Source organism: Carassius carassius, chromosome 44 (assembly GCF_963082965.1).
Source record: "Carassius carassius chromosome 44, fCarCar2.1, whole genome shotgun sequence".
Classification (NCBI taxonomy): domain Eukaryota; kingdom Metazoa; phylum Chordata; class Actinopteri; order Cypriniformes; family Cyprinidae; genus Carassius; species Carassius carassius.
The window spans coordinates 21,800,488-21,822,512 of NC_081798.1; the positions used below are offsets into that span (position 1 = coordinate 21,800,488).

The following is a 22,025-nucleotide window of genomic DNA, read 5'->3' on the forward strand; positions in this document are numbered from 1 at the left end:
TGATGTTTCTCCATTACAAATGCTGCATGCTTTTCAAGCAGAAACATTATCCCAGCTGTAACTCAATAAGCCAGGCATTGATCTGTTGTTCTGGCTCAGATGGAGAGAGATTTTAAGTGCATTAAAATCTGTTCTTTTGCTCATCGCCGCCTTCCATTCTTCCCCAAACACAGAATAAGACTCATTGTTCAGCCAGTTTGGGAAGAGAAAAAAGGCCACCTGACTGCAGGTGACGAGTCAATATTTGCCAGTGTTTGCTACAGTTAGATTGTTATGAAATTAGTTTTTGTTGCTTTGATTTGGGTGCAAACTCACAAAGTCAATTTTGGGATTATTTTGTGTGTCAGGGCACAGACATGAGGACATAAGAAAAATTCTGAGGCAGGTGTGTGTCTAATACAGAGGACGCATTTCCAACAAGAGTTTTCTTTTTGTTATCGCACGTTACAATAAGTGGCAATCGGGTGCTGGAACTTGCCATTGTTAATGTTTTACCAAGTGCTTGTTGCAGTTGTGGAAAGCAAGTAAATAACAGAGCAATGTTCTCTCCTGCAGCAGCTTTTCAAATCTATTCACAGTTTTCTATGTATTCTAGAGGAAGCGCAAAACAAAATGCAAACAAATACATCAACATTGGCTTTTTAAATTGACTGATGTACGGAAGAAATGTTGGTATTAACATAAAATGTTATTTTCTGGATGGAGTATAACCATCTGGTTACACTCAAAGCAAACATATTTCCATTAGAGAAAGTTATTGAGGTTAAATAAAAAGAACTCTGATTTCAGTTTCTTTTATTTTTAGAATTTTAATTTAAATTAGGCTTAGATTTTCTTAATATATTAATAATGATTTATTATGTATTATGTATCAGTTAAAATCATGTTTTATTTTTTTTTTAAATCTAAATAATAATAATTTACTAATCATCCTGTGGCTGCCTGAGACCAACTGCACTAGAGTAGGGTCATTATTGAAGGAATAATTAAAAATTAAAAATGTAATTGTATTTTTTTTATTAATTGGAATTTTCATTTCACTCGCAAGCCATTTCAAACCTGTAAGACTTCTGTTCATCTTCAGAACACACAACAACAAAGATATTTTTATATTATTTTATCATTAAAAAAATCTTTAACACACACTCAGTATGAATCGTACAATTTATTTCCACTTTTATTTTATGTGAGCTATTCCATTTATTTATGTGTTCCATGTATTCATCCATGTATAAGTCCATGTATTTATCTACGCTCTACAAAAAAACAAAGACATTAAGTGTCAGATATATGCAGTTGCTACTGGAATTTATTGTCTACCTTACTCAGATGTATTTAGGACATTTTAAGATATTTCTAATCATTTTGTTAATCCTTTTTTTTGTTGTTAATTTTTTTTTTAATTATCCAAAACTATCTTAGCAGACTTGTTCCCACAAAATGTTTTACACAATATCACTTAACAATAGCATAGACATTTTTAGAAAAAAAAAAAAAAAAAGTATACAAAATCATTTAGTTTTTCATGATCATTTTCTACCTCTTAGTGACCCTTGGCATTAAACAGGCCCTTTTTTTGCTGCTGCTGTGCTTTTAAAATGTAAATGCGTCTTTGCATGTAAAATGAATATCAGTGCTTTGCTGTGAGCTGTGAGCTTTCTTTTAGGTCCAGTATCGTTTGTGCTGCCCTATCTTTCAAAAACAGCCTTTTTGTACCACCTGCATTACATTGTGACAGCTAAAAAACAATCCACACTGAATGTGTACATTTATTTCACTTAAGAATGTTTATTTTGCTTCAAAATCTCAACAACTATTCACTGCCATTTTAAAGCTTGGTAAAGCCAGGATATTTTTTAGTATACCTCCAATTGTATTTGCATGGAAGAAGAAGGTCTTATACACCTAGGATGGCTTGAGGCTGAGTAAACCATGGGGAAATTGACATTTTTGAGTAAACTATCCCTTTAAGGCTACTTTTACACAACAACAAAATTGTTGAACAAAATAGTCAAAATTTTAAAAGTTTCTCCCTTGCATTTTTAAAAAGTTTCATGTACACACTGTACACGATGTTTTCAAAATGATTAGCATTTAACATATCCAAGAAAATGGCCTAAAATGCTGTATTACGTATGCCAGGCCAGTAGTTGGCGCTGTCACCTTGTTAGTAAATAGTATCTGTAGGGAAGTGACGATTATATGTTGTATATGATACGTCTCTGCTCTTGGTAGTAATATTGGTGAAGTAAATCCACATTTTGCTGAAGATGCTAACTCTTGAGCAGCAACAACAGTTCCATGTACTCCACCATTGTTGTGTATATTTGTTCGCACTTGCCTTTAAAATCACGTACTGGTCATGTCTACATACCTAACATGTACTACGCATGTGCATGACGACGCCATTTTCAAAGATTCCCGTTTTGGGTGTCTACATGAAAAACGATAACAATGCCGTTTTCAAAAACTTGCACTTTGAAACCTGCTTTCAAAAATATGCGTTTTCAGTCCCCAAAATGCCATTTTCATCTAAATAAACTGGCAAAAATGTTTCCCGTTTTTGGCTGAAAACGTTTTCATTTAAATGACCCTAAGAACATACAAAGTGGCAAGTCCTACACAGTTTCCCCACAGTTTTACTCTTATTGGTAGTTGTTCTAGTGTTTAGGAATAATAGTATTTATCCATTTTACTCAAATATGATGGAGTAGGTCAAGTTTCCGAACATCAAATGGGTGCTTTTGACATGCAAATTTGGCCAGAGATTGTAATCCAGTGATTCTTAAACAAGCCATTTTGGCAGCAATAGTAAGTACATACGTGATTACTGTTTAGACAGAGTAATTAGTAAAGAATTCCCCTGAAAAATAGAAAAGTAATTAGCAATTAGTAATGACTTATTTTGAGTAACTTTCCCAACCCTTTGTAAATCTGTGAGGGGTAGACAGGCCCTAGACTAATGGTAAAAGCTCAGGGTTGCTGAGAAACTGAAGTGACATTAACAAACTGACAGACAGGAAGGTCAAAGACCACATGGCAATGGCACAAACTCTGGCTCTTGAATCTTTCCCAAATAAGCCAGACACCAGCGCCATAGGAAACGGCTCAAGCACTCCCCTGCCATATCAGCAGACTGCTCTCGGCTCAAAACTACAACCTGCCTAACAACAATCTCTATTCAAACTCATGTGCAACCCCACTCCGAAGTCAGATTTCAGATTCCATCAATGTGAACTATGAGGACGAAACCCTTCCAACAATATGCCACATTCATATGCATGGGTACACAGATCCGGCCTTGAAAATCCCTGTAAAATGAATATCCAGAGGTTTCGGAGAGGTTGTGCAGCAAAATAATGAACTCCAGCTGAATAGAGAATCTTAGAACAGAGGTTTTCATAAAAAAAAGAAAGAAATCTTAGAAATGCAGTAGGACAATTTATATGTAAAGCTAATTTAGCTAAATAGCTTAGCTAAATAGCTTTATTTTTCTTTTTTTTTTCTTTTTTAGGATTTTAATTAAAAAACACTTGTACGGAATTATTCTTGTATATATTTAAATTACAATACTTATTAGTAAAATTTTGTATTTAAGTAGCTTTAGGTCAGTTATACACATTATGGTGTTTTTAGAGTAAATCAGTCTGATTAAATATGATTTAAATGTTGTCAATCTCATCAAAATCCTTACTGAAATCCATATCTGCCTAAAGAAACTGCAACATTTCATTTCACAATTGCAACTTATTGCAACTTTATTTGTCACAACTGACCTTAGACTTCATAAAATGTTTAATATTTCTCACAATTGCAACATTTCTCGTAAATTAAAATGTTTATATTTTAAGCCAACTTTCGGCTACCTCTGACATTCGCATACAATTATTGCATTTCGCATGGAACTTTAAAATAAGTATCTTTATATTTTATCGAATAGTCATGAAGCAACCGTCACCCTACTCTTTTTTACCATGGTAAAATAAATAATTTGAATGAATAATTGAACATATATGAATACATTTGAAAGAAAAACAAGTAGGTTTTCTAGAGCTAATCCACATAAATAATTATTTAAATTTCTGCATAAACGTATGATCGGAACGCCATGCAGCTCCCACATTATTCTCCATTGGAAATGAATAACTTCCAGTCTGTCGCTTATCATTTGTTGAAGAGACTGGAAAGGCAGCATATTCTACAACAGTGTATAGCTTGCAAATGCAACTTTAAATTTCACAGAGTGACTTTATTATCATTTTAAATGTTAATACTTATATCTTTTTTATTAAGGCTTTCTATAGATCCTCACTGTTTTTGTACCACATGAATTTTATCATCCGTAGTGTCACCAACTACTTTTCCAAAATAGCTAGCTTGACTCCTATTTAAAATTATGAGTAGCTGTTAGTTTGAAAATTACCATTTTCCAAATAGATTTCTCAACACAGCCTATAGATTGTCTAGCTTCTGTATGGCCTTTACAGCCATTCAATGGGCTAGATATATCATCTACTAGGCAAAACGTCTCAGAGCTTATAGTAATAGCAAGCTCTCCTCAACAAGCCACGTGTTTTTTTAGGTATCATTCATGTCCGTAGCTCAAACGGTTTAGCTTTGTTTAAATCCCTAACCCTATGAATGAGCAATAGCAATGCTAATGGTTGCCTTAAACTGCACTAATGAAGACCAGATGGCCACAACAAGCATTAGGACGTAAAATAAATGTCCACATTTCTTATTTTAAAAGCAAAAGAGCAAGTAGGAAAAAAAGTAGCAGAGGGAGAGAAAGAAGGAATAAGAACAAAAGATTGTTCGGTTGTGTCTCAGGTACATGCCTTCATTCGTTTCAGTGGATTATTCATTTCCTTTTGAAGTGAAGCTGCTCGCCCAGCGAGGAATGTCTGAAAGGCAGCTGAAAGGAGACTCTCATATTTCTCCAAGAGCAGCTTGTCATCTGGGGGGTAAATACGTCTGTACGGAGAGAGGAAGAGAGAGAGAGTTTTATCTGATTATCTGATTTAACAGCCTGGTCTGCCTGCTTTTCTTATCACTTAAACAAACCTCAATCGTTCTTTTCACACATGCATTTGTCCATTAATGCTGTGTATATACTAATGATTAATAAACTTGTCTTTATATTAGACGTTAAGACTAAACAAAAGCCAGAGACGTGTAAACCTTTGTCTGTATCTGTGTGATGGATCTAGAGATCAGTGCCATATTGGGTCAAGGATATAATCAAAACCAGCTTCAGGACCCAGATTTTACGTTAGACATCAGGTGGGGACCTGCTACGGTAATGCAAGAATTATCTTGCTTATTATACTGACTACTTACCAAATACATAAATTAAGAATATTTCTTTGCAGAATGCAGCATTTGACCAATCAGCACCAAGTATTCCAGAAAACTGTCTAAAAAGACTGTTTATTTTGGTATCATAAATTCACACAATTATATAGTTAGCAGCATTTTTTTTATTATTGTTCTTTCAAGTTTGACCCAACATTTGAGAAGCACTGAGAAAAATAATGGTGGCACCTCAATCTAAATAAACAGTAAAGGGTATAGCGAGCAACATATTTCCACATTTAGGCCTAATAAACTAAAACTCACTTGGCGTGTGACATTTAAAACAGCTCTTTTGGATTCCGGCTTTGACGTAATCAAAAGCTCAAGTAAATGTAAATGTTCAGATCAGACGATAAACCGCCCCAAATCCATTAAGAGCTACAACCACGATGGACAAACTTATGTGGGAGAAGTAATCTAGTAAGAGTAAGTGGGCTTAGTCTTCGGCATATGGCACATGTTTGAAATCTGGGTCTGACCCACAAACCTCAAACACTTTTTTTTCATGTTTCAGCATCTTTTGGAGTGTTTTTATTTAGAGTTGAACAGAACAGCAGTTACAGGCATAGGCATAAAATGACCTATTTAGGAAGAGGCATTCGTTTTGTATTCCTCCTCTGAGGCTCTGACGTGCAGGCTCTGTATTAAGAAACGATTTGTTGCAATTACAAAGTGACTGGAATTGTTTTTTTTTTTTTTTGCAAGATGCTAAATGCTACAGTTTCTCTATGAAGAAGCCACCCTCTATGGTAAATACAAAGGGTTAGTCAAGATGCTTGTGTAATGAGGTCAGGTTAATCAAGTCTTAATGGCAGGTATTCGTCTGGCAGATCTTAGTGTCTGAATGTAAATGTTAGCAAATGACAAAAGTAATAAAAGCAAGAAGCCTTTGGATTCTTTACAAAACATTAGCAGTCATTAAAGTAGTGACCTGGACCTCATTAGCAATCTCTGACAGATGTAGATAAAAATACTGAAAACTTTTGGACCTTCTAGACCAGCGCTCTCAAATTAGCAGCCATAAGTGAGGTAGAAATTAAATGTTATCCTGCAAATACATTTTTATTTATTTTCAAATTTTCTATAATATTGTCTATGATTTACTTTCAAAGACGAGACTCACATGGTGTCCGTATCAAATTAAATGGACAAAAGTGATTTTATATAGAAAGCATATTAAATGCAAGTAAAGCGTCAGCTTTAATGTTTCAAATATCTTGATTATATGAAAATAAAATGATAAAATATGGGTGAAATTATGTCCCATCATCATTCAGCATAACAGATATATTTATGTAAAATAAAACAGCATACGTTTTCTTGCCTGTACTTATTAAAATATATTAAATGAAAAGTGATCCTACTAGATTTAATTATATTTTAATTAATTAAAAAAAAAAAAATTCTTGATGACAAATATTTGAAAACCCCTTTTCGTCTGACCTAATTATGCAATAATTATATAATAATGTATAATTGTTTTTTTTTTCTTTTTTTACATTAATAATGCACAAAATTTACATTTAATGTAACGTTTTCATTTATATTAATAAACAGAATGTTATCCAAAGACTGGATTCAGACATGCTTTGGTGTCTTATTATCCCCACTTCTCTGTCTACGAAGGCAGAATATTTCAAGTTTCAGAAACAACTCTTGTCCTTGTCTTGTCCTCACATGAGAGCCTAAGAAATTGTTTCATACTGTCATATCCCAAACCAAGCCACAACAGACCCCACAGGTGTAAGCGGGCATTCTTACAGGATAACAATCGTCAGAGCGGCTCCCCTACCTGTAGTTCCCCAGGTGCCGATTTTCGTGCTCGTCCCTGGAGACCTGCTTGCGGACTTGGGCCAGCCTTTCTTTCTGAAAACACAACACAAATGAATAAGCGGTGAGAAGCAGGTAGAACAACAAAGAAATAAAGCCCTGTTTCTGTTAGTGCTATACTGCAGTGTAATTTAGCCACCCAAAACCCAATAACGATGGCACCGAATGACTCGTTTCCCATATTACAAGGCAACTTAATGAAGTCTGAGAGTTAGTGAGCGGGAATAACAGCCTCTCCTCTACACTTGTTAATACAGGGGGCCCATTCATAATTCATATAGATTTAACTCCCACTGTACCATTTTAATACATCAAAAACTATAATTGTGGAAAGGTCAGCTGGTCAATTTGCTGTGGCGCAGCAGGGTGTCTTCTATAATAGTCACTGATCTCTGCTAAATGCTGGTACAGGCATATTCGCTCAGCCCCCAATCCCCAAATCTCACTCTTCTTCTGCGTCTAGCTTTGCCCTTTGAAAATACCACCTACCTGAAGTCATCTCAACCTCATTCATCTCCTCATATAATAAAAAGTTGATCGAAAGACCAATCAAGAACTGGTGCACAAAGCACCATCTACTTACTGAACTTCCGGGAAAACGTGCTTTGTCTGTACATATGCGGAAGATGAATATTTAAATATGTTTTTTCTGTTTTGGTTTTGGGGGGTTTGCGTAAGTTATGTAATCAGATAACTTTTTTCAAATTACTAATAAAGTAACGCATTACTTTTAAATGTAGAAAAAAGTATCAAAAGTTACTTTTTCAAATAAGCAATGCAAGTTATTGTGTTATACCATTTATTCACTGACAGCTCTCCTTTTACCAGGTTGAGATATATTGGGAGTGTGGTGCAGAGACTTCTTAATTTCACTTTTGGTATGAAAGGGCCTTTACAGTTGCCAAAAATAAAACTTTTTTTTTTTTTTTAAATAAGTAATCAAGCACAGCTCAGGTGAAAAATAAATAAATAAATAATGGCAAAGTAAAATGTAACTAAACAACGCAATTATTAACGATATTGTAATGCATTAATTTTTAAAAGCAACTTTTTGTTGATGGAGAAATACTACAAAATAAGTGAGATCTAAATCTTCTTTTTCAACATGAGAACCAAGCCACAATAATTCTGGAGCAAGTGCACAAACGGCTAATCCATGGCTTCCACACCCAATTTTATTTTGATTCATTACTTAAACATGACATTAATAAAATGTTGATTTCCAGTTGCTAAACAGGCCTCACCAGCTCTTCTCTCCTGCGCTCCAGTAGGTGACGTTGTCTCTCCCATTCCGATGATCCGGCCGTCAATTTGCGCATTGATCCCTGTCCATACAGCCGTCGCTGAGCTTCTGCCTTCTGCTGGGCCAAATTCCGCCGTTTATCACTCGCTCTAGATAAAATAAATAAATAAAATAAAATAAAAGGAAATACTCAGTAATAGCACTCAAAGTAGCCCAAACTTCCAGCCGAAATCCTGACAGACTCCGAGACTCCATACATCACTAGTCTTGACAGCATTCAGCACTTCAAGATTTCATCGCTCACTGGCCCTTCAAATTTGCTGTTGTAAGTGGCCACTCAGGGTCAGTGGGCTCCTGAACCACTGGGGAACTCTCTCAGTTTATTGATACGACTTTCACACTCTGGAGTTCTTGTCGCTGAGTTATTGGTTTTGTCCTGCCACTGCTGGGGAAATAAGACGGGAGTCGCTTTGATATGTTACTGGTAGAACTCAGCTGGATCATTTGGGACACAACCTAAACGTCTGTGGAGACTTCCAAGAAAATCACTGAGACAGAATGGCAGCAATGCATCCTGAAATCTGATCCACTGCTGGATTGAGTTTGTCTGCTGTTGTTTCCTACTCCAGGACCATTGTTGGGCCACTCTGGTATATTTAGTACAAAAGGTAGACCTGGGATTTGAAGGCCAGGTCTATGATAATCAATCACAGGAAAGCCTGTGTACTGACATACAACTACAAGCACAGGCAATCACACAAACTTAAGAAGTATGCACAAGCAAACATACACAACATTCCCTCAAAAACACACAATCCTCACATAAACACGCTTCAGGTTAAATAATACAATCGTAGAAAACTGTTTTAGTATTACCCTTAATATTTACAGTAATACACTTACTGAAACATACAACTGAAGTGTATTGGGTGATTATACGGCACAGTAATAAACATAAAAAAATATAAGGGGCCATAAGCCTATATTATGGGCAAGAGTTACTAACAGTTTGCGCCAGCGTAAACCCTCTTTTGGCATAAAAAACGACTATTGTCTACTGTCACTTTTTTCCTAAATATGCGCTGTAAAAATTGGCGATGCTTTGTTTAGTAAATCTGGCCCTAAATTTCTGAGACTAGTGAGAATTAATAATCTGCTCACCTTGCTATATCTATAACTTTCAACACATCTCAAAACCATTTCAATTAATTTGACTAGGAAATTCACATGATACCACAGAGGAAAGAGACATACTACACTTTAAGTAAAGCACTTTTGTATACTTATACACTTAGCAAAGTAATCCCACCGCTTAAAGGATGATTTTAACCTTTTTTTTTTTCTTTAGGCAAAAATAACACTTTTTTTTTCAGAAAAACATATAACGTCACAACAAAGTCATCAACCAACTCATCGACCAAGAACACTTCTTTAAACTCACATAAATGCAGCAGTTACAAAAAAAAGCACAAGTGACATTGTTTTATGTTAGTTTGTTAAGGTTTAAAGCACAAAAGAATTGATACATTCTTCAAAATTAAGAACAGTATTTTGACATTTTGTGGTTATCAAATCGTGGTTGAATTTGTCCTTAGTTAACAAACCTGTATAAGCGGATGTCATACATCTACTAAAAATCTGAAACAGTTGCATTAAAGTCACTTCAAAAATGGCTCAGTTCTGTGAAAAGTTTAGGGATGCACGATATATCGGATCGCACAACGGATTCACACGACTAGCACAATTAAATTTGCTTGTGCATTTACAGTCTTTTGTGCAATTTTATGTTGTAATATTGTGTTTATTTTATGCATATAAATCAGATTTTTCTCATATAGAATGCATTTGGTTAAGCTATAGCCTATAGAGTGTTAATAGAGCGCTTCAGTTTGCTGGTGATCATCTACATCTACATTATAATGAGAACACTATTAAAATAAAATTTTATGAATTTGTTTGGATTGGAACTTAGTTCGAGTTCACATGTGCATTTGGTCTTTTTGTACAAATATAAGTTGTAATATTATATTTATGTTGTATAAATATCTGAATATATGATGCATATGCAGCTTGAACAGCAATGCACAAAATTAATACCTATAATTGGGAATGTCATAAACATAATATTATAAAGAGAATATTACCATAATAAAAAAGTTGTGAATTATTTGGGTTTATTTGCCGTGTTTCAGTACGTTGTTACAGGAAGAGCTAAGAGCAGGTTCACAACACATCTGACTAGTCGGGTTGTAGCACGGATGTATTTTAATATTGGAAATAGGCTACTTCTGTTTTAAACTGTGAAGGCAAGCCAGTGGGTATCATACAAGCAACATGCTAACTGTGTGCAAGTTAATCTTATGCCGGTCTTTCACCATGATAGTGAAAGTAAAAACTGATAGCGCTTTCGGCATCTGACGACGCACACATTAACAGTGCATATTCTCTCAGAGATGATGAGAGACGAATCTCCTAATATGTGGTATATATAACGTCTTGGTTACGTATGTAACCCTCGTTCCCTAATGGAGGGAACGGAGACGTTATGTTGAATGATATATGGGGTATCACTTGGGAGGCCAATCATCTCTGAGTTTAAGAGAAAACGCCAATGAAAATTGGCTAGTGGATTTAACATACCTGAGCCACTCCCCGTGCCAACGTGTATAAATAGGGCGACAGGTGCATCCACTCACTAGGTTTTACGCTGAGGAGCCGAGAACGTGTCCCGGCCACAGCAAATGGTTCAAGGTTGTGGCATGGGGACATAACATGTCCGTTCCCTACATCAGGGAACGAGGGTTACGTACGTAACCGAGACGTTCCCTATCTGTCAATCACTACGAGTTATGTCGAACGACATATGGGGTCCTATGAAAAACGCCACAACCTGAACACTGTCACAACCCTGTGGCGCTGCAATTGTCGGCAAGACGTGGCATGCCACAAAAGCTACGCTTAAGGTCGTAACCTTCCCAAAGCCCCAGCGCAGGGTGAGTACATCGCTGCTGGAGAAGGCCACGCTGCTGTTCCACCCACACAAAGTTAGTGAAAGGGATTTCAACCTTCAGAGAAAGATTGCTTCAAATCTTCCCTATTTATTCTTACAGCTTGGCAAGACGATGGGGAAGCGAGCCTTAGGAAAAGGTTGCAACGGAGACCACATCCTACCCATGGGGAGGTGACATGTGGAGATACTGATATGGACTGGCCCGGGGGGCAGTACTACATATGGAATGGGTCTACGAGGCAGGTCCTACCTTAGAGTAGGGATGGAACAGCTGCCAGAAGAGACTGTCAGAGCGGGTCTGTCAAGGGAAGACACGGGTTTGCCAAGAGGGAAACCTTACCGTGGAAGAATACACATATGGGAATACCCATCAGACATATGGACACCTAGCCCAGTACAGGGGCTGACCAGAACTCCGGGCATGCTAACACCAGTACTGGGCCTGGCGACAGACTGCTCCACCAAGTCTGACTGCTGAGTGTGCTGGAGGATGCCTGACCATGGTACGCCAACTGGGGAACTCAACTGGGAGAAGAAAGGTGCTCGCATCCCCGTGTTAGGGGGAATGGCACAGCAAGCATGACACTCAGCCAGGCCTTCAAGCCAATTAACTGGTACCCAACACATGGGAAGAACCTGGCTCTACACGAAGGTTGTAAAACCTCGTGAAGGTGTTAGGTGTCACCCAGCCTGCAGTTCGATAGATGTCTGCCAGAGAGGCGCCAGCGCATAGGAGGAGGCCACACTTCATGTGGAGTGGGCCCTCACCCCTAGAGGGCACGGCTGGGGGCACAGCTCACCTTGGGAATGGTACCCAAAGCGATGGCATCCACTATCCAGTGGGCCAACCTCTGCTTGGAGACTGACTTCTGCTGACCTCCAAAGCAGACCAGGTGCGGTCCACGTATAAGCGAAGCCCTCTTACGGGACACAGCAACTCCCGAACACAAGGCACTCTTCACTTACCGAAAATGCTTGGAGGTCCCTGACCCTCTTGATGGAAGTGAGCGCGACCAGGAGTGCTGTCTTGAGAGACAGGAACTTAAGCTTGACTGAATCCAGCGGCTCAAAGGGACCCCTCTGAAGTCCTGTCAGGACAATAGAGAGGTCCCAGGAGGGAATCAGGGGTGTCCTAGGAGGATTTAACCTTCTGGCACCCCTCAGGAACCTAACGATCAGGTCATGCCTCCCCAGGGACTGGCCGTCCACTGAATCGTGATGGGCTGCAATGGCAGCCACATACACTTTCAGGGTGGAGGGTGACAGCCCACGCTCCAACCTTTCTTGCAGGAAAGAAAGCACTACTCTGACCGGCATCTCCGGGGGTCTTCTCGGTGAGAAGAACACCAATTCGTGAACAAACTCCACCTCAGAGCATAGGCCTGCCTCCTAGAGGGGGCTCTAGCCTGAGTAATAGTGTCCGCTGGTGGCAGATCACTTAAGTCTGCCGCGTCCCGTCAGGAAGCCACACGTGGAGGTTCCAAAGATCTGGACGCAGGTGCCAATGGTGCCAAGCCCCTGAGAGAGGAGGTCCCTCCTCAGGGGGATGCGCCAGGGAGGGGCTGTCACGAGGAGCATGAGTTCCGAAAACCAGGTCCGGGTGGGCCAGTAAGGCGCAACCAACAGGACCTGTTCCTCATCCTCCCTGACCTTGCACAGCATCTGTGCGAGCAGGCTCACTGGGGGAAACGCATACTTGCATAGAGCCCGAGGCCAGCTGTGTGCCAATGCAGTGCAGGGGGGCCTCGGACAGGGAATAGTACAGCTGGCAGTGGAAGGACTCGTGGGAAGTGAACAGGTCTACCTGGGCTTCCCCGAATCCACTCCAGAGTCGGACGTGTCCGACGGAAACGGTTCTTGACTCGTGAACAAGTCAATCTTTTGTTCGTTATCTGGCTCAGATCGGTGTTCATCGTCATTTCTCTCTTCACAGCAGTTCAGTCAGTATACTGTTTGAGTAAATGAATTACTCCAGGATATTGGTTTGTTTTAACTCAGAGGGAGTGTCAGCCACATTAAAAAAGTTAACAGCTTAAGTCATTTGTGGATTAATTCTTATTGGAGACACGAACCGTTTCAAACAATTCAGTTCAATTTGGTGAACTGGTTCAAGAAGATCCGGTTACATCCAGTGATTCGTTCGCAAACCAGATATTACTACACTGCAGTGAACGAGCTCACAACAGACCAGAAGAGAAGACAATGCTGAATACAGTTGTAGTTTTTGATATTTTTGGACCAAAATGTATTTTCGATGCTTCAAAAAATTCTAACTGACCCTCTGATGTCACATGGACTACTTTGAAGATGTTTTTCTTTCCTTTCTGGACATGGACAGTATACCATACACACAATTTCAATGGAGGGACAGAAGGCTCTCGGACTAAATCTAAAATATCTTAAACTGTGTTCCAAAGATGAACAGAGGTCTTACAGGTTTGGAACAACATGAGGGTGAGTCATAAATGACATAATTTTCCTTTTTGGCTGAGCTAACCCTTTAATATTCACTTGATCAGTAAGATATTCATCATTCGCTACCTCACACTGACATACTGACAGTGTCAACCTGTTTGCACATTTGCCTCTTGTACATCCCTGGGTATCTTAATATTTAAGACTACAGTGTACTTTCATGTACATTATTTTCTATTCCATATTTAATTCTACAGTAGACATCTTTTATATTTTATTCTTATCTCTTCTTTTTATTGTTTACTTTATTACTTTCTTTCATAGCTATATTAAAGTATATTTTCATCTGTGTTGTATTTTTTTAATAATTGCACTGTCCATGGAGCGGACCTGACCCACATTTCACTGCTGGTTATACAGTACAGACCAAAAGATTGGACACAACTTCTCATTCAAAGAGTTTTCTTTATTTTCATGACTATGAAAATTGTAGAGTCACACTGAAGGCATCAAGGGCTATTTGACCAAGAAGGAGAGTGATGGGGTGCTGCGCCAGATGACCTGGCCTCCACAGTCACCGGACCTGAACCCAATCGAGATGGTTTAGGGGTGAGCTGGACCGCAGACAGAAGGCAAAAGGGCCAACAAGTGCTGAGCATCTCTCGGGGAACTCCTTCAAGACTGTTGGAAGACCATTCAGGTGACTACCTCTTGAAGCTCATCAAGAGAATGCTAAGAGTGTGCAAAGCAGTAATCAAAGCAAAAGGTGGCTACTTTGAAGAACCTAGAATATGACAGTTGTTTCACACTTTTTTGTTATGTATATAATTCCATATATAATTCCACATGTGTTAATTCATAGTTTTGATGCCTTCAGTGTGAATCTACAATTTTCATAGTCATGAAAATAAAGAAAACTCTTTGAATGAGAAGGTGTGTCCAAACCTTTGGTCTGTACTGTATATGCTCTATAAAATTGTGTATGTGACAAATTAAAATCTTGAATCTTGAAATGCCAAATACTCTTAATAATGACAATATTTAATGATTTTGACAATATCTCTGTCTATAGTCCTTACATGCTGGACCTCTTTCAACACATTCCATCGTCTTATCGCCTTATTTTTATTAAAAATAATTACACGTAAGTAATGTTGTCCAGTAACTTGTTTCCATTATTTAAGCATAATTTTATTTATTTGTAAGGCTGCTTTATGTTTGATTTATGTTGAAGTGTTTAATGCCTTTTAATGATGAGACTTTTTTGGTAATCAGGCTCTCAAAAATTATGTAAAAAATTGAATTTAAGGTTTATCAGCCAACATATGGGTTTTCATATTTAATGAATTATCGGTTATCGGTATCGGCCAAAATTTTCATATCGGTGCATCCCTAGAAAAGTTAATTCAAAAAGTTGGTCTGTCACTTATTAATTTGAAGATATTACTTGTTTTGATAGTTTGTCATGTAAACCTGTGACCTTTAGATATTTTTAAGTGTGGCTTAAAATAAATTAAGTGGGTGTGGAACTGTAAATGAGTTTTAAATAACTTCTTCAAGGAACAAGGAATCAATATTTTCTAAAACAATTGACTCGTGGACATCTGGGAACGGAGAGTGAGATTTCTGATTAACTCTTTCTTTCTCTTTCTAATGGGACTCTGGAGAGAGCATTGCTTCATACCTGATGTTTAGCAGTTTCAGGGTGTCGAGCAAAACCCCCTTCTTCACATCGTAATCAATCTTTTGATCTGTCCCAAAACTTGGGGCACGATTGATCTGTAGAGGGGAAAAAAAGAGAGAAGTTTTTGTTTTCATATTGTTTTCTTTTTTGATTTCATCAAAAACCAAAATCAACATTCATCTTTAAGGAGGACTGAGAAGCCACATAGAAGCAGTCACCCATTATTGAAATCTCAGGGCATTAGCTCTCATTAAAACTAAATCTGGTTTAGTGTCCCATTAACCACAACTGCCATTGATGTCGAGAACAGTCTTCTGAAACTATAAGACAGCTTTGTGTTAGACACCGAAATGTACTTCATTTACTCCGAATTTGACTTCACAAGGAACTGCTGAGACCAGATCCTTTAGTCAGTTACTCAGGAACCTGTTCAGTCTGAACTGTGAATGTATCATTGTGAACCAACTAAAAAATTATTTAAAAGGCTAGACTCAAAATAACATAAATTAGGCAACACTGCTACTTCTCTTATAACCAAGAAGAGGTAGGGCAGATATCACGATTGTCATTAAATATTTACTTAAATTTTGATCAGATAAAACTACTGTATGGTTTTAGATAACTTGGAATATGCCACATATGCCATGTTTTTGTATCATGAAAGCTTAATTGCCTTCTCATTGTAAATCTTCAAGTATTGTTCCCCAGAATCAAGAAACTCACACAGGTTTTCGTGCAACATGAGGGTGAGTAAATGATGACCTCTATGGAGTGAAGCACTGCATGCTGGTCAAGTGAGACTCAATTTCATACAAATGCAACTTTGATCTTGTTTGCTGCTGAGCTTTAAAAGCGCAGCCAGTGATTATCAGAGTTGACATGACATATCAGTGCACAGGTGGTGCCTTTAAATCAAAACTACTATATTACTAAGACAGAACTCCTGGTGGTTCCAGCTAACCCATCGTTTCATCACAACTTCTCTATACAGCTGGGTTCATCAACCATAACTCCTTCCAGGACAGCCAGAAACCTAGGAGTTGTGATGGATCCTCAGTTAAGCTTCACAGACCACATTGCTACAACGACCCGGTCCTGCAGATTTGCCCTATACAACATTAGGAAGATTAGAAACTTCCTGTCAGAGCAAGCCACCCAACTTCTTGTCCAAGCTCTTGTTCTCTCCAGACTGGACTATTGTAATGCTCTCCTGGCGGGCCTTCCTGCATGTACTATCAAGCCTCTGCAACTGATCCAGAATGCAGCAGGGAGGGCTGTCTTCAATGACCCAAAAAAAAAAGCTCACGTTACTCCTCTCCTCATCAGGTTACACTGGCTACCAGTAGCCGCTCGCATTAAATTCAAGGTACTGATGCTTGCCTACAAGACGACCAGTACCACCAACATACCTAAACTCACTAGTTCAAACTTATGTGCCATCCAAAAGTTTGCGCTCTGCAAGTGAATGACGCCTTGTGGTGCCATCCCAAAGAAATTCAAAATCACTCTCACGTACCTTTTCCTGGACTGTGCCCAGTTTGTGGAATGACCACAAATTTTCAAGAAACATCTAAAGACTCTTTTTTGCCTGCACTTAACCAACTACTATTATGACTTTTCTTGTCTTTCATATATTAAAAAAAAAAGAAAAAAAAACGCTGGCTATGCGTTCTGTACTAGACTAACTGAGACTTGAGTCATGGCACTTGAATACTGTTGTTTTTCTCTTGTTGATCTGATTGCTTCTACTGTTCTCATTTGTATGTCGCTTTGGATAAAAGCATCTGCTAAATGATTAAATGTAATTTAAATGTAAAACATGGAAGCCTGCATATCTAGATGTCTGTGACACAACGTCAAAGGCACATCATAAAAAATAGACCGAATGGGAGTAGACGTCACTGTTACGTCACTTGCAGCTACGTGCACATTGGGGTGGCAGAAAAACAATGACTACATTTACATAGGCATCAGCAATCTAATTATTTACCTTATTCTGAATAAGACAATTTTACAATTAAGGTGTTTACATGAGCTGCTTTTAGAATATCACTTTCATGTTCCCATTTTACATTATAGTACATAGATCGATTAATGGCACGTCATTACGACACTACGCGATGCCATCTGATGGACCCTCCAGAATTTCACATATAGACATATGATTCGTCTTCATTTTAAATTACAGAAAGCTTCAAGTGCAGTTAATTATTCATCATGCTATACATGCAAACAGACAATGCCGTTGTTGAAGCCATTCTTTTGTTTACCATCAAACGGTTGACCACTGCCGTGTGTATCTCATGTTGCAAGACGCATGAAAATGACTACACTAAGGTAAGGTGTGTACATGTCTTTACTGCACTTCAATAACACAACTAAAATAGGAATACTCCACAAGTCTTAATTCGATTAGAGTTTACTTTGATTATGACCTTACCCGATTAAGTCAATAAAAAAATCTCTGTTTACATGGTTAATTGTTAATCAGAGTCAGTGTTGGGCAGTAACACATTATTAATAACGTGTTACTGTAACGCAGTTACATTTAACAGTAACTAATACTGTAACGCATTACTTTTTAAATAAAATTAACTCCGTTACCGTTTCCATATGGTGCATTGTGCTTTACTTTTTTAAATTAATTAATTTTGGCTGAAGTGCAGCCTACAGCCTAACCTGTTTGCAGCAGCGACGCATAGTATGATTGGTGAATGCCAACCACTGTAAACACGAAGACGCACTGTGGCCTTGTTTCCGTTTATTCAAGTATGTGCGGCGGTCATGGCGAGTCAAGGCGAGAGCAAGACAAGTTTCTCAAAGTGGAAATATGCTCATTATTTCACTTTAGTTGAGCATAAAGACAAAAACCTTTTAGTCAAGTGTAAGCTGTGTCTTTCTGGTTCGAATGTCCTATCCTAGCACACGAATTTCCAATCCGTGCGCTCAGATTTTGTAAACTGTACTCACGGATTCATGCAGCAAGCTCCTACGTGTTAACATACAGTTTTAATGAATAGTATTATGTGGAATGGGTCTACAGCAAAATGTCTTAAGTGATTCTCTATCATACGGAGCCCCACATGTCACCTGTAGGAGAAAAGAAATTAATCCGTGGCGACAGTTTTGCAACCCGTCCCCTCAGATTATAAAACGTACTCAAGAATTCATAAACTGTTCCCTCGGTTTAACATATAGTGCTCACGGATTAGCAAACCGTGATCACAAATTTCCAATCCGTGCGCTCAGTTTTTGTAAACCGTACCCACGAATTCATTATCCGTGCGCACGCTTTCGCAATCCGTTCCCTCAGATTTGTAAACTGTACTCACGGAAAAGCTGTTACGTTTTAACATACAGTTTTATTAAATATTATTATGTGGAACATGCCTACAGTAAAGTGATTCTCTATCAAGTGTAGTACAAGGTGGAATACAACGATTTAGAAAGATGTGCATCAAAATCTTGTTCAATTTGTGATAATCTTAACACTTGATTATTATTGTATAATAAACCCGGCATTGTGACTGACTCTGGAGTAATTTGTTCCTCTTTTGTAAGTCGTTTTGGATAAAAGCTTTGTATGCATAACCTGTATAATAATATATAATAATGATAAAAATAAAGTTATTTTTATAATTTAAATTTATAGGCTAAATAAATAAGACAGTAAAAATGTGTGTCATAAAATAATTCATGAATTAATTTATTTTTAAATAACCTTTGATAGTTTTGGAGATGCTTGTGTACTTCTTTGTTAACATGAAGACTTATTTTTGTGATTTTAAGCTAAGCTCCAACGTCCCATCACATTCAGGCACCTCATTAGCATGATAATATAGATTTAATTTTTAAAAAGCATTTATATATATATATATATATATATATATATATATATATATATATAATTTATGGTTGTCAATAATAGCAGTTTTTTGGTTTGTTTTTCGAAATTGATTTTGAATAATTCAGATTGCTTTTCATTTATTTATTTCAAAATGTTTTGTGTTATGTTGTACATTGTTGATAGTTTTCATACTTAAGCTGTGAAAGGAACATTTTTATGGGCTCAACAGCTTTTATGATGCAGAAGCCACTTTAGTTTTTGATTCTGGATATATTATTCAGCTTGTTTTGTTATTAATTTCAGAAATCATTGTGATATACAGTATTCAGTTTGTGGTGGTCTGACTTAAATAAAATAGTTTAAAAATTACTTTCTGTTTAAGTTTTCTGTTTGTATAGACCATATCGCATAAAAGGGCATTAATGGCAACATTAAAGAACATTCTTTAAAAAAGTAACTAAAAGTTACTTTTAACAGTAATGCATTACTTTTTGGTGTAAGTAATTAACAAAGTAACTGAATTGTTTTCAATGAAGTAACTAGTAACTGTAACTAGTTACTATTTCTTAGTAACTAGCACAACACTGATCAGAGTATTGTCTTAATCATATTGAAATCAGAGTATTGTTGTCCAAATAAACATACTGACTGTTAACAAGTATAGGGAAACAAGTAAATTCCATGGAATAAGAGAAAAAAAAATCTATTGTTGTACCTTGGGATGTTAGAATCAGAATGCAAATCATTTTAAAGAATAATGTTGCCGAAGATGCTATTTGAAGTTAAACGCAGATATTTAAACGGACAGAGGGATGAAAACCTGCTATGATAACCCTATTTTAAAAGCATTAATTTGATTTTCAACAATAGGTCTGCATAATATTCACATATGCAGTCCATAGGAGACATAATGTATTAGCCCTACAGCTACAGCATGAAATACTATTTAAACCTATAACATTTCACATATGTACCTGTTTTATCTAAAAATTCTGACTTTTTTCTCTCAAATGCAAGTTTCTATATCATAGTAAGGACTTTATAACTCCATTTAACTCAACAATTGTGAGTTTGCCAATTCTGATGGGAAAAAAGGCAGAAGTGTTAGACAAAAACTAAAACCAAGACATTAACTAAGATATACGCTGCTGTATTTTGAAATATAAACTGAAAATTACTTCTTTTTTTTTATTCCCTGGCTTCCACAGACTGCTACTTTAAAACAATTCTTTTCTGCCACAAAAAATAATCATCGCTTTTTGCAAACACCGAAATTGGTCTATAAACCTGTAAAATCATGACAATTTAAGCCTACGTGTTTCTTGACTTGATTGTTACGTGACAAAAACCATATGTTGTTGTTTTTTAAATATGTAGTCTGAATGGGACAAAGACATTAAGCAAGTGTGATCAGCCAGGCAACAAACATACTAGTCCATTATGCTGGTAGACGCCACCACTTGAATGGCACAATCTTTTCTTATCTCGCATGAGGAATCTTTTCAAGTGCGGCCACTCCATAGATCTCTGAGAGCTTACTGGGTAAGAAGTCATCACTAAATGCAAATATATCCTGTGAGCCCTTACCCAGAGTGATGATCAGGCATTTTTAAATGTATCAGATGAGCTTTGGTTCACTTTGGCCAGAATAACGGCACCATGAAAACCATAGCTTTGCATGCTGGTTTAGATATTTGTTTGAGTTAAATCATTTAGAACCATTCAGAATCATTTGAGCAGTTAATTAGAGATAATTGAGCAATAGAATGTCTTTCCGTGCATTAGTATAATCTGTCACATTCCTGCCAACACAAGCTAATTCATCAGATGCCAGAGTTATTTTCTCTGTGGACCTGAAAAAAGAACTGCACAGGAAATGAGATCAGCTCATGATATCTGCACAATCGCTGTGATGTATGGTAATGCTCATTCATAACTTTCATGCTCAGTGCTGCAGTATTTTAAACCAGAAGCTGACCAGAAACTCAATATTTTAGTGTTTGTATTGTTTCAAGAGGCAAACGAAAAACTCAAAAAACTACAAATTAAAAAAAGTGACTGCACTAAAATTTGAATGTATGACAATTAGCAATGAGTCAATATATCAGACGCTTTAATCTTTATGGGTAACTATTTTTTTTTTTTATATATAATCTATTTTATTTTATTTTTCAATTTTGTAATAATAATAACTACCCTGCTGTATTTTAGTTTAAGAAACATACACTACCAAATTTTGAAATAATTAAATATTTTTCATGTTTTTTTAAATAAGTATAAATAAATCAGTCTATTAGAATGAAGTAGTCAATAGTTAGTAAATAGTGAGAATTGGACCTTAAAATAAAATTTACAAAATGTTCAGCTTGTTTTATCACAGCTAGTTGCCAAGACAACATTTCTAATTTTTTTATAAAATAACTAAATAAACCAAGTTTATTCAAAAACTATATATATACACATTTTTAAATGTATAATAATAAAATGAAAAAAAAAATTATGAATAAAACCTCAAATTTAATTAAGTAATGAGTAATTTCTCATTTTAATGATACCAAAATAACACTTGGCTGAACGATCTACCAGGGTCTGTATCACATTGTTTCCTGAACACTTACTCCATCTGCTATTGGTCAGGCAA

General features: G+C 37.0%; 1 protein-coding gene across 3 annotated transcripts in view; it reads right to left on the reverse strand.

Annotated features, from left to right (window-relative positions):
- The window catches only part of LOC132126357 (tubulin polyglutamylase TTLL7-like), a 126,816-nt gene that overhangs the window by 42,693 nt on the left and 62,098 nt on the right, over window positions 1-22,025 (reverse strand). For all 3 annotated transcript variants that reach the window (XM_059537567.1, XM_059537565.1, XM_059537568.1), the window contains 4 exons: window positions 15,538-15,632; window positions 8,430-8,577; window positions 7,148-7,221; window positions 4,839-4,974 (listed from right to left, as the gene is read on the reverse strand). In XM_059537567.1, the coding sequence (XP_059393550.1) occupies window positions 4,839-4,974; window positions 7,148-7,221; window positions 8,430-8,577; window positions 15,538-15,632 (453 nt within the window). The remainder of the gene's footprint in view (window positions 1-4,838; window positions 4,975-7,147; window positions 7,222-8,429; window positions 8,578-15,537; window positions 15,633-22,025) is intronic.